The sequence below is a fragment of the Numida meleagris genome, chromosome 25, assembly GCF_002078875.1.
Source record: "Numida meleagris isolate 19003 breed g44 Domestic line chromosome 25, NumMel1.0, whole genome shotgun sequence".
In the NCBI taxonomy this organism is placed as follows: Eukaryota; Metazoa; Chordata; class Aves; order Galliformes; family Numididae; genus Numida; species Numida meleagris.
This window is the reverse complement of record NC_034433.1, coordinates 2,654,305-2,667,754: the sequence shown is the minus strand read 5'-3', so window position 1 is coordinate 2,667,754 and position 13,450 is coordinate 2,654,305. Positions and strand designations below refer to the sequence as shown.

Here is a 13,450-nt window from a genome sequence, read left to right as displayed (position 1 = left end):
GGAGCGATGCACATTGCCCTTCTGCATGCTGAGCTTTGGGGTGCTGGCACGCACTGAGATGCGGAGTGCAGCACAATGGGGTGAGCAGGATGCAGCTGCAGGCAGGGAACCATCACCCCATGCCATCCCTGCATCGCCCCTCAGCATCGCAACAAGGGAAGGGTCAGGTCTAAGAGGAAAAAATGGGAATCATCGTGGAGTATTTATAAAGCTTTGTGCCGGGCTCGTGCGTTTCCCATCACACGGGGATGCGTCAAAGGGTCACGTGCGGCCCTGCAAGTGCTCAAGGGAGGGCTGGAAATAGTGATGGCGCTGCATGTGATCGCAGCAGGGGGAAGGAGAGAAGCTGACTGGGAAGTCTTGTCCCTCTCTCACCCCCTTGCCAACGTATGGCTGCTCCTAGAGCACCACCAGGGCCTCACACAGGGAGAAATGAGATGAGGAGGGACGTGAAGCACCCAGGATCCTGCAGCACTGCCCAGGAAAGGTGCAGAAACTACAGCACTCCAGTTGCTTCTGTGTTTATCTGCACCCAAAGGAGAGCAGAGGAACGGGCAGGCAGCACGCTGCTGTGGGCACATCTGGTGCAGGAGGTCCCCTCAGCACTCAGCCCCAGTGTGGCTCTGCAGGAGGAGCTGGCAGCGCAGGGACAGAGCAGTGCCAAAGGTTTGTAATGCACTGAGCTCTGCACAAGGCAACAGCAATGAAGGGAATTGCAGAGGGATATACGGGGGATATACAGCTTATGGCTCAGAGATTTATGCTCATACCAGAGAAACCATCCCTGCTCCCTTGCACACATCTATTTTGTGCTTCGATTCAAGAGAGGGAACTTCTGGTGTGAATTCCCTGCCTGACCTTTCCAGTTCGATGCCTTCACAGCTGGCTGCCCAGCCCTCCAGGATCACTTTATTTCTGCCATCCATCACCAGCGCCTCCAGGAGCAGCAATGCCACTGCTATCAGCACTGCTGTCACCCAGCACTGGACAGAGATATTAAAGACATCACCCCCGTGCAGGGCTCTGGGCTGTGCAGACACGGGTGAGGACCTCTGGGCATTTTGATCATCTATCTTTGCTCTTCTATCTTTGATAGATCCATAGTGGCACTGAGGGAAACTTGCATCCTTCCTTCTCATCCTTTGGCTGTGCAGCACGAGCCTGCAGCTCACTGACGCAGGGCCCAGCCCGGTGGGAATCCTTTCTTCTGAGCTCTTTTCTTTCTCAGCTCTCCCAGCCCCTCCACCTGCAAAGCCAAATTCCAGAGCTTCCGTGCCAGCGAGAGGAATGCAAGCCCCTACAAGGCACTGCTCTGCAGCCAGAGGCTGGGGCTGCTGCTTCAGCATCTTCAGAAAGCTCTTCCCAGCAGCACAGCATGGCAGGCTCCACTGAGGGCGTTTCAGCCCCGCACACAGAGCAAATGAATGGCTCACAGAGAACTCACTGCGAGGGGAAAGGGAGAAACTGCCACACTCGTGTGAGGGGAAAGGAAGGAACCTTCAGAGAAAACGTGTTTCTGAGCATCCGTGCACGTGGTTGTCCTGGGAAGCGTTTGCAGAGCCCTGCAGGCAGATCTGACAAGAGGAAAAGGCAAACCTGGCACTGCCCGCCATTCATTCATCTCCTGCGCAGCAGAAGACTCGTATTTATCAAAAGGATGAGATGAATCACACAGAGAGTAGCGCTGGCTCATTAGCAGACGCTTCGAGAAAACCTAATTATGGGCAAAACTCACCTCTGCAGCCCACAGAATCCCGAGGCCTGGGTCGAGCCCTGCTGCAAGCAGTGGCTGCATGAAGGGCTGAGAGCTGCTGCCGAGCTCTGGGCTGTCAGCACTGCAGCCCCACGGGGAACACACACACAGCCCGGAGCCTACAGCCTCCACCACTACACATACACCCACATATCCACACATAAACTCAGAGAACGCTTCAGGGTCTGTACATACACGTTCTGTGACTGTTTCAGCCTGAAATTGCTTTTCTCATCAAACCTCTGCCATTCACCCGCACTAAAAGAAGGAAAAAAAAAAAAACCCACTCTGCTGCCTGCAAAGCGTTCCTGCACGTAACGTGCATCACTTAATCACGCAGGTCAGAGCTACAGACCTTTTTATTGCAGGATGACTTCACCTTCCAACTATTCCGATATCCACTGGTGTGCAGGAGGTTGCCCATTTATAGGTTTCTAATAAAAGCAAATCTTCCTTAAGTGGCTGTTGCTGGATTTCTCCGCGCAGCCCGGGGATAAGCAGGATTCTGAGCTTTAAAAAGATCTCCACCTAAATAAGAAAGTGACAAGCCACAAATGTTATGGCAAAACTTCGGTACGTTCTAATTACAGCACGTTTGTCACATCAGAGCCCTCATCTCAGGGCATCCGTGCCGAATGGAATCACCACGTAGAGCAAGAAAACCTCCTGCCCACCCCTGCTTAGACACCACAGAGGGTGGCACCTGGCCATACAAATCACAGCAGTAGCTCGCACTGCCTGGAAGTAATTCAGAATGGATCAGAAAGAAAAACCAAGCTCTTCCGTCAGGAATTGGCGCAGTCTGTTGCTAAAGAAAATTATGCATTTATTTTCTTTTAAAAACGAACTGAAGTACAACTTTAGGAAATACCTGCCCGTGACATTTAGATACAGAGCTTGAGAGCGACTTCTTTCTAAAGTGTTCCTTCCCAGGGTTACGTTCACATGCACCTTAAGTGTTTCCTACATTTCCACCTCACCACGCTATTTACAATACAAAGGCTAACCTGCCCATTCTTCAGCCATACCGACGTTGAGTGTGAACATCTGCAAAGTATAAGAAACCCTGAATAGTAAATTCATTGCACCAAGACAAATGTAGGCTGGTAAAATAATAAGGCACAGTACTATGGATAGGGAACACGGGTTATTCCGAGCGGGGCAGACTTGGCTGAAGTCATTGCCCCCTCTGAACACAGCGATGCTCACCCATGCAAGACTGCTCTGGTGACCCCAAGGTCTAAATGTGACAGTGGGAGTTGAGAACAAAGGTAGCAGTGGAGTTTCTGAACGCTCGAGGGCTCTTTATGCCAAGTATGAAGCGTGTACGTTTCCCCAAGCCCTTACCAAGTTAAAAAATAACAATAATGATCAAGTGGTATCTTCGATACACACCAAGTGTAAAATCCATGATGTCCAGTTTTCCAAATTGCTGGGTACCCACAGCTCCTCGTGCTCGACACGTGGGAAAGCTGCAAGCTTGTTTTATTAAGGAGAAGTCTTTCAGTGTGGTTTGCTTTGAATCTCAGCTGGGCGCCGCACAGAAGCGCTGCAGATCTTCCCTTGTTATTTTGGCTCTTCGCTCCCATCCCGGCATTGAACTTTGGCAGGCAGGGGATTTGTGTCAATCATTTCAGCACAGATCTCCGGGTGCACCATCAGCCTTTTGCTTGTGTGGATAGGATTAGGAAGACATTGCTGAGATCATCATGTGTACGTTCCGCAGCCGGAACAGCTATCAGTATTAAAACAGGAAAAAAAGAAAAAAAAAAAAAGAGGAGCTGCAGCCTGCAGTGAGTGCCCCTTTAAAAAGGAGCCGAGGTTTATTTCAGAGGTAGTTTCAAAGAAGATGACCATTGCAAAGAACCTCTACTGCTAAATTCCTCATTCCAACAGCTTCCAACTGCACGGAAGCCCTATCAGCTGGCAGCTATTGTAAACAATGGCAGACTGCAGAGCACACCCACGAGAGCTGCCTTCAACCTTTCAGAGCGCTTTGTTCTGAACCCCGAGGTGACCAGACAAGCACAACTCCCATTCACACGGGGCAGGCTGGGTAGCAAGCCCTAGCAAAGAGCACCCATGGGAGGCAGACCTCTGTGCACTGTCTGCCCTCGGTGAGCCCAGACCAGCACAGAACAGGGCAGCCTGCTTCGGGGGCTGCAGCACCACGTCCCACCGCGACCACGGCGCTGTCCCACTGAGTTCAAACAGAAACAAGTTGCTCCTTGCAACCAGGACGGTCGCGTGGTATTTGGACCCCAGTGTAAAAGCAATGCAGAGCTGGCAGACGCGATGCTCGTGCCTTGTCGTTTGCTTTATCCAGCAAATATCGCTAAAACAAACAGCTAAAAATGCAGGCAATAAACACAGCGTGTTACTTACGACACGAAGACTAACGATGGCAGAAGGAACGTTAGAAGGGACATTTAAAAACAAGTCTGGATGACTTCACGACCATTCCTAGAAACGTGATGTCTGCTTTGTTAGAAACCCGAGCAATCTGCACGTGTGCCGTGCTAACTTCCTAGGAGAACATGATTCAGGGTCCAGGGGAACCTCACGAGGGCTGGAGGAACAAGGAGCTTGCAAAACAAACAGGTTCCTCAAACACGGGACCCGTCTGGTTCATCGGTGTAGATGAGTTCAGCACTGTGTCACCTCAACATCCTAACCAGCATCACAAATTAATGGAAGCGACGGACTTCTGACAACTTCAGGCCTCATTAGAGGGCTCAGCTTTCTGAAAAGCCAACGTGGATTTGAGATTCGACGTCATCTCACTGAAGACTGTCACTGCAAGCGTGCCCACGATTGATAAATGACACTGCTAACAGCACAGCCTGTGCTCCAGCCCTGTAAGCGTGGCTGAGCGCGATTCCCATAGGAACCCACCACGAGTTCAACACAAGGGAAGTGTTTGCAGGGATGAGAACTCAGCTCTCTCCCAGACACAGAGTTCATTAGCTCCCTTGAAGGGCTCTCCCAGGTTGGGCACACCGTGCCACGCTATTCTTAGAAAGCAAATACTGCATAAAGAAAATGGGGCTCGGTAAATAAAAACAGGGCTGTGCTCCCTGGGTTATGTAGAACCTATTTTCAACCCAGTAGAAATCTTCCAAAGTCGCTTCTTTTTCCTTCTCATCTGCTGCGGCCGCGTAGATAAGAGCCCCACGTTAGCAAGACAGTTAACTAAGTGGGTGATTCTAAAACACAGGAGTAGTCCCAGGTAAACAAGATCGATTGTTAAACATGTAGAGCTCATAAAGAGCACCCTGTTCGGTCAGGTCAAGGTGAACACATTTTCGAGGTAAAAAAAAGCAACGTTTCTGCCAGCCAGCGACTACACTTGTAGTTTCACAGCACAAGCTGAGAGCTCTGTACGCCTACCAGGGGCTGTGACATGAGAAGTTACTTCATGGTAACCAGATCTCAGAAGTCCCAGGAGAATAATCGTTCTGCACTGGGCATTTTAGAGATGAATGTGTTCTACAGCCAAGCCACTGGTTGCTGTTCCTAAAAACGGGCCGCTCCATCTCGTCCTTGCACAGCTCCTAACACCAACGCTCTGTCTTCTTCCTGGCTCCAAACACTACCACCACTGTACAGTCTTTCTATAGGAAGTGCTCCTTTTCTACACATCTTTCTTACCAAGCTGCTGCTCCACAAAAGGTTCCCCTTCTTCCTCGCTCGTCGGGTATATTTAAAAAAAGGTAACAGTTAAAAATGCAAATAGGAAAGACACAGGAGGAAACGGGACGTTCCCAGCTTTGGGAAACGTGTCACCTCTAATAGAGATGCTGCTAAAATTGGTGGTGTATTCTGCCACTTCCCCCCAAAATCTGTTTCCCTGGTTGTACGTCCAAATAAGACCTCACTCAGCCGAGCCACACGAAAACACCACTCGTGCCTTATTATGAAGTGGACCACGAACACAGCGCACACGCCGGTGCTACCCGTGGCCGCGTGGATCAAGGCCAGGCTTCACTATTTTAATACCATTCCTAAACTCAGCGCGTTGACACTCACAGAACAGAAGTCAGCAAAGCCCTTATGCGAGAATCTCCGTTTAAAGAACGGGCGTGGGAAGCCTGGGGCTTTGGCTCTGACTCTTTGGCCTTTTCATCCACGCCTCCACCCAGCGCTTCGGCAGAGCTGTAATTAGAACAGGGCAGAGCTGAAAGCACGGCCCCGTCTTCTCGGAAGGCGGCTCTGCTGCTGAACATGTGGGCACCTTATCTTACCAATCAACCCCATCGCTCTTTTGTTTGTAGAGCGAGAGTCTCCTCGTCTCAATGCTTAAAAACTCGCCGCGGAGAAACTCATTAAACTTAAAACCCTCTCTTCACAAGAGCTCTAACTTGTGTTTAAAATCGTGTTCGGGAACCTGGCAGGAGATCAGATGTTTTTGTAAATGGACCCAGGCCATGCGGCTCCAAGAACTGAGAACCAGAACAAGTTGTGCTGTTGTCGTTACAGGTCACACCACCGCTTCATGTTCTTGGAAGATAAAGGAATTAGAAGCTTAGACACCCCGAGCATGCAGAAACATCTCTCAGAGACCCGAAGGAAGATGATTAGAATTAAAATAATTCATCTCCTAAGGCATTCTGATTTGGATCTACGAGTTTTTGCACCTTATCAGCCTTTCCTGACATTTTCCAGATTACGTTGAGGTTTCAGACAGCTATTCTATTCATTAGGCTGTTCCACACATGTTTTCTTACTATACCCTATGCCTCAAGAACTTTTACTTGTCTGATCAGGGTGGCACGCTTGCTTTTTTAATAAAAGACTTCCACGGAATTCAGTGGAATTCACTCCGCACAAAACAACAAAACCAAACCAACCAAGAACTCACACCAACGAGCAAACGCACACACGCACCCGGGAGAACTTTCAAGTCTGAGCTCCAACGCTGTCTCATTAAATCGTGAGCCCCAAACAAAGCAGCCCACGCCTGCCATGGGCTCGTTCTGCTCCTGAGCTTCCCTGTCAGCCTGCCACAGAATGGCAAGGGAAACGGCAAACGTACCAGCATGACATCTGCCTGCACCTCCTGTGTTCCACGGTGTTCCCGAGAGAAAAGTAAAAATCAGGCTACGAAATTTCAACACCAGATGTGTTGGTGTTTCTATCCCAGGGTATTTTTTAAAATCCTTAGGGAATCGATGAGGGAAAAGCAGCACAGAGGAGTCCAGTTCTTCGGACACAAGTCAGCCATTTGCAAGCGAGTTCTTAATGCATTACACCAATGCATTTGTGCTTGTGACAACAGATGTAGAAACCCTCCCCAAAATTAAACTTTAACAAAAGTTCATTTGGGGATGAACTGAAAATACACATTACATGTCGATTTCCCTTGCTGCCTTAAGCAAAATCATCTCCTAACCTGTATTGATAAGGAACAGTTTGGTTTCCAAAACAGCATTATTAAGTAGCACAGCGGTCAAACTGCCGCGTTGCTCATCAGATGAGCTGACCTACCCAGGATGCAATACGCACCACGCCGCGAGAGAAACAATTTGATAAAAGTTAGCCCTTTAAATGTTTAAATCCATTAAAAACCTCTGCATTTACCTTCCTCTCACCTTATTAACAAATAATTAAAATTAAAAGTACGTTTTCTGGAAATATATCATTTGCTACTAGCTGACCAGCTTTGGCAGCACAGTACATAAAGGTATACTGCCATTGGCGTCGGAGGTTAAGTTAGCCCTCAGCTTGCTCGCTACCCCGACCACAGGAGGCAACTTGGAACCAATTCCCGTGAAAGAACTTGTATAGCCAGAAATCCTTTTACTGGAGGTTTTGTCGGTGCTGGGTGGTTTGGGTGTTCGTTTACAAATCCACGGGTGCCTTAAAGCTTGACTTGGAGTCATGCGCGCAGAAGGATCCCAGCTGAGACACTCCTTTAGGAACTCTATAAACAAGGGATCGTCGCAGCCTTTCAGCGCCGTCACCCAGTCCTTGTTCCCTGGAGCACCTCGTACTTTCCCCCTGCGCGATCGGCTCCCGTTGAGGGTCACTCTTCCATCTGCATGCGTAGTTACAGTGCAGTAGCGAGGATGACCCTTGGAGTTGATAAAGTTCTTGGCTCGCTTGGATTGATCCAAAAGCTTCTGAGGCGGCATTCCAAGAAGCTCCATCATACAAGCCAGTTGGTCTCCCTCATCCTCTCCAGGAAAAAGAGGGTATCCAGTCAATAGCTCCACCAGAATACAGCCAAAACTCCACATATCTATGGGCATCCCATAGCGACTTCCTAGAATTACCTCCGGCGCTCGATAAAATCGAGACTGAATGTACGTGTAGACTCTTTGGTGCTCAAAACAGCTGGACCCAAAATCTATAACCTTGATTCCACTCCTCCCTTGCTGTTTTAGGAGGATATTTTCCGGCTTCAAGTCACAGTGTATGATTTTGTTTCTATAGAGAGCATCCAAGCACTGCAGTATCGAGTGAGCAAACTTGCGCACCAGCTGGATGCTGAAGCCCTGGAACTTATTTCTTTTTATCAGCTCGTACAAGTTCATACTCAAGAGTTCAAAGGTCATACAGATGTGGTTCCGAAAGGTGAAGCTTTCCAGCATGTGAATAACATTCATACTGCCAGTTTTATCCTGCTTCTTCAGGTGCTCCAGGATCCGGATTTCCTCCGCTGCTTGGCGATGGAATCTCTTTTCATTGCGAACCATCTTTAAGGCTAAGTGCTGGTGGAGTTTGTGATCGTAGACTTTAGCAACTTGTCCAAAACTGCCCTTGCCAATGATTTTGAGCACTTCATAGCGGTAAGCAAGATGGTCGTGGGGCACGTGGATGTAGCTGCCTTGGTCATCGTCATAACCCCCATTGTTGGGACCACCGATCACCCCTTGCCTCTTCTTTGCAGCTGGACCCACAAAGTAGATCTCAGAAAAATTAAATATCTCCTGCTGCTCATACGCAGATAATTGATGCTTGTACTGCTTGACAGCTTGTTCTGGAGCCTGGGAAATGGCTTTGTGTGCTTTTGAGGAGCTGCTGCCACCTTTAGAAGTGCTTAAGCTCTCTATGTTTTTATCTTTTGTCAGGGAAGGAAGAGATCTTTCTGAACAAGTAATTCCTGTAGACTGAAGAGTGCTGCTCCTTCTGTTCCCAGAGTCCTCAAACAATTGTTCCACTTTGACCTGGCTCCCACTCAGAGGGTGATCCTTCATTGCAAGTTTGTTGCTACAAACCTACAGATGGAAACACAAAAAAAATGAGATTTAATCTTTTGAGGTATGGACCAAGAACAAAATCAGTGTCACAAATAAAAACAGTAACACCAGCATGTTTTGCGTTTCCATTAGGAACAAATATAAAATGCTGCACGTACTACCTAAGCTAACTCAAGTTACAAGTGTAGTTATAGAAGGGAAACATACAAAGAGAATGCAACTTAGTGAAACAAGCACGTGCACAAATGCATTTTTAAGCCCATACAGGGTAAACCCTAGCGAGTCAAACATGGACACAATACCTATCTCCACCAGCATGCACACAGTCAGCAAACAGCCAGGGGAACAGCTATGTTTAGCTTTAAACATGGGTGCAGCAAACACAACCAACGACAGATGCAATTTGCACCTGTCTGAAACAAGCAGCACCACATGAATGTGCAGGGAAGCGTTAGGAATATCGCAAAGACGAGCGTGCCAGAGGAAGACAAAGAAACAGCAGCAAATGGCATTAGGCTGGTGTAACCAAGCTGAACAGACAGCGAAAGGATGACAGCAGGACAAGATAAATCTTCTCTATGCAACATTTTTTTTATCCATGTAAACATTTGGGTTTGTGGTTTTTTTTTTTTCCTCTTTTTTAAAGGGGAAAAACACATGGCAACCACAGTCCCTCTGGAATCACAGTAGTTGAATAACTACGAGAAAACAGACTCGGAAGTCCTTCATAGTCACAAATACCTTTGACAGCAGCACGTAACCACTGCCACTTACTGCCATATGTTAAAATGCTTGCATCAGGAATAGCAAATAAGCACGAGGAAAGCTTCAAGTCTGTCATTTTCACAAACTAAGCGCTGAACTCCCTGGAATTCAGACCACGATTTGCACAGCAGTTATTCCCCTCGTCTCCCCACTGATGCTCCATGCTGACAGACAGCAGAGAGGTGTTGTTTTTATCCCATGCAACATGGAAGAAGCCGAGACCGGAGTAGCAACATCTGTTTTCCATTCTGTCCTTTCATCTAAAAATAAAGATTTGAGCCGCATGCCAAACCCAATCCCTGAAAACTGAAATAGCTGCACAGGAATCACACAAAAATATAAATAAACCCGCAGACCCGGAGCAATAAAACCAAATTCCTTTTTAGTTACACAAAATCTAACATCCCCGCACAGTCCATAAATAAAAGAAGTGAACGTTCTCACCAAAAGCAAGTTACATCTCTTAAAAGTCTGTGTGTTTTGCTCATCAGCCCAAAAAAATGGGTATTTTGTGCAGCAGTTGGTTTTAGATGAACGGCGGCGGGGCCGTGGGACGTATCCTACTGAGTTCCACTGCCCAGAGCCCTATCAGCCCCAAACCACAGTGCACTGGCAGAGACACGCCTTGCCAGCAACTCTTGAGTGAAGAAAACAAAGCCCAGCCCTTGTAATTTAGAATAAACGCCTTTTTCTTGGAGCCTGGCTGAACCTCTGAGATAAGGAAGGCGTATTTTCATAGCCAGCAAAAACACCATTCGGCGGAGCACGCGAAACCGGTAAGTTTACAAACAAACACGGAGCAACAAGAACAAGCACAAAAGCTCAGCAGACCCCGCTACATCCACACGTGCTGCTCTGCGCGGCAAACACTCCGTACTTCTAACTTCCTAAGCAAAGAATTCATGATTACAGTTCCACCAAAACTATTTCTTAAAGAAGGAACGATGGTTTTGGAGCCCAAACCGGGCTCAACATCGCTAAGCAGCAAGGCTTGAGTTTTCGTTCTCAGGTGACTGGCACAATGGTTTGCCTCAGGACAGCAGGACACACGCACGCAGTTCCCTCTGACTTGAAGTCAGATGACTTCTGGGCAACATCAGCTTTCTCTCAGCAGCTTGCTTTTACAAATCACAGGCTACCCAGTATATTTATTGTTGGTAAAATATGCTGTTAGAAGCCAGGAAATTACAGTCACAACACAACTGGCACCACATGAAAGACTTTCACATCCTTCTCACTTCAGATGAAGTTTTGTAAGTAAACAGCCAAGCCAGTTCCTACACAATGCTCTTTTCCAAAGTGCATCAGTTATTTTCACAAACTGAATCAAACCCATCGATTCTCGAAGCAGAAATATTTGTGTTCCCTTATAGAGCAAGAGATGAAAGGAGCCCACAGCTGCACGTATCCGACGTCTTCAACTCTCACGCAACTTTACATCACAATACAAAAATCCTGGAAAGCAAGAGACCAAGTGCCACTTCAATCCACACACTTCTCCATTCAAGTTGAGCGTCACAGTTTTCATCCTTGCACGCTTCACCTGAGCTCAGCACACAAGACATCACTGAAGTTGCATTTCTTTTGTGTTATGGTGAAACTAGGCCATTTTACAACCCTTAATTCTGTCTTAAAAACCTAACAGGTGTGATGGACAGAATACAAATGAAGGATAAGATACAGCAGGGAAACAAAACGTTCATACAGTTACATGAGCTCTACAGTTACGTTAGCACTTCACTGGACAGTTCCAGTCTACTGATTTCTGTTCAGTTATGAGCAGCTGTAGTGACACTGTGACTGAAACACTACATTTAGGAGCTCTCATTTGCCCCCCTCCCCCCCAATAAAAACTCTACTGCTCATCAAATCTCTGTATTTCCTCTGTTCTCTCCATACAGCCAAAAAAGGAAACCTGTGCTACTGTATTTGCTCAGCGAATGGCACAGGCCAAATTAATTAGCAATATCTGTTAGAATAAATTTACACTCGGTGATGATTCTCAAATGCGTCTTGTCCAGTGAAATGTTTATTTTCCACTTCTTAGATAAAGGGTTTTTTTTTGTTGCTGGTTGGGTAAGCACAAGCTCCCTTAGTTCTGCCACAATTCAACGAGAGCCAAAACACATCTAAGAACCACACAAAGGTCAGATCACTGCACAGCTGAACGTGGCTATTACCACTCAGTCGAGGCAAGTTGAGGAAAGATCTCATAACTCCATATCTGCTTAGTAAAAATGCTGCTTATAAGGAAACACGTTTATACCTGCAGCCCAAACAGAGCTATTTTGCTAGCACACAAAGCAGCAGATAATGCCCAAGCTGTCAGAGAAGAAAGACACTTTTGTACGATGTCTGAAGACACAAACCCACACTGAAGTCTTGGGCTTTTCCTGAAGGAAACTGAAATGGAAACGTGCAACAGCTGAAGAAAAAAAAGGGGTGGACTGACACGCTTATCAGCGCATAAGGTGACACAGCAGAAAGTTTCAACCATTTGGAAAATAACTTTTTTTGATTAAAACATGAGCTGAGGGTAATAACACAGGGCTTCCGACGTCGCCTGGCGGTTTTACATTGGACAAAATAGCATGTTGCTTTTATGCTCAGTAAAAGCAACATCCCACCTTTCTGTAATGAGATACACGGCTACATAGTACCGTATGAAAACTTCAGAACACTCACATTAGATCTTCCGAGGGAAGGAAGTCCCGAGGGGCTGTGTTCTTCATTTGCAGACTCTTGGTACCTAAGCTGATCGATCCTCATGTAGGAGTCATACAATCCGTCTCCAAACCTGGCTGGAAATGTTCCATACAGTTATTGACAATTCACATTGCTATGGATGGAGGCAAACGCACGGGTGTAACTCCAGCTTTAGTAAGATCTTCTGTTCTCATAGAGTTAATAATGATCTTTAACTACGGCATTCAGAGCGTGTTATAGGAGTGGAGTGCAAACTTCTTAGGGAATCTTAGTTTATGACACTTTTGTTTGAATTTAGAGCTTCTCCTTTTTTTAATCAACGTTTGCACAGCAAATACACCCTCCAGAAACGGGAGACAACGCGTTCCCCTTCTGCCCTAAGCAGGATAATCCAAAGTGGCCTCATCGCCAGCGGCAATGCAAACCGAGCGCGCACTGAACCGCTTGATCGGACTAGCAGGGAAGTAGGTTATCCCTTAAAAATGATACGGGGCAATTACAGCCAGCGGATTTGCCGCAAGGGAAAAAAAAAAAAAAAAGAAGAAGAAGAATAAAGAAAAAAAAAAGAAAAGAAAAAAAGGTCGCGTTGCTTGCTTAGTGCCCGAGAAACGCCAGGAGAGAACCGGAGCGCCCAGTGCGGGCCGTGCCCGCACCTAAAGGCGGCGGGACCCCCGGGCCTCCCCCGGTGCGGGGCGAGGATCCGTCCCCTGGAAGCCGGCACCCCGCTCCCCGCCTCGGCCCGCCCGGAGGCCGCATTGTTCCGCCGACCCCCGCCCGGTGCCGAGGGGCCGCTCCCAGCCCTCTCCCTCCCGCCTCACCTGCACTGAGCGGCGCCTCCGGCTTCCTGCCCAGCAGCATGGTAGCGGGGGGAGGCGGCCCCCATCCCCCGTCCCTCCGCCGCCGCCGCCCCGCACCTCCGGCCTCCCCGCCGCCGTCCAGCGCTGCCGCGCCGGGCAGCCAGGCTGCGGCCGCCCGCAACTGCCGGGCCGCGGCGGGGCCGCCCGTTGCCAAGGGAACGTGCCCC

General features: G+C 48.1%; 1 protein-coding gene across 1 annotated transcript; it reads right to left on the bottom strand.

The window, feature by feature from the left end:
• DYRK3 (dual specificity tyrosine phosphorylation regulated kinase 3) lies at positions 2,557 to 13,402 on the bottom strand. The gene is made up of 3 exons (XM_021377039.1): positions 13,245 to 13,402; positions 12,406 to 12,521; positions 2,557 to 8,973 (listed from the first exon to the last, which is right to left on the bottom strand). The coding sequence occupies exons 1-3, from the start codon at positions 13,282 to 13,284 to the stop codon at positions 7,402 to 7,404; spliced, it is 1,728 nt and encodes a 575-aa protein (XP_021232714.1). The 5' UTR covers positions 13,285 to 13,402; the 3' UTR covers positions 2,557 to 7,401.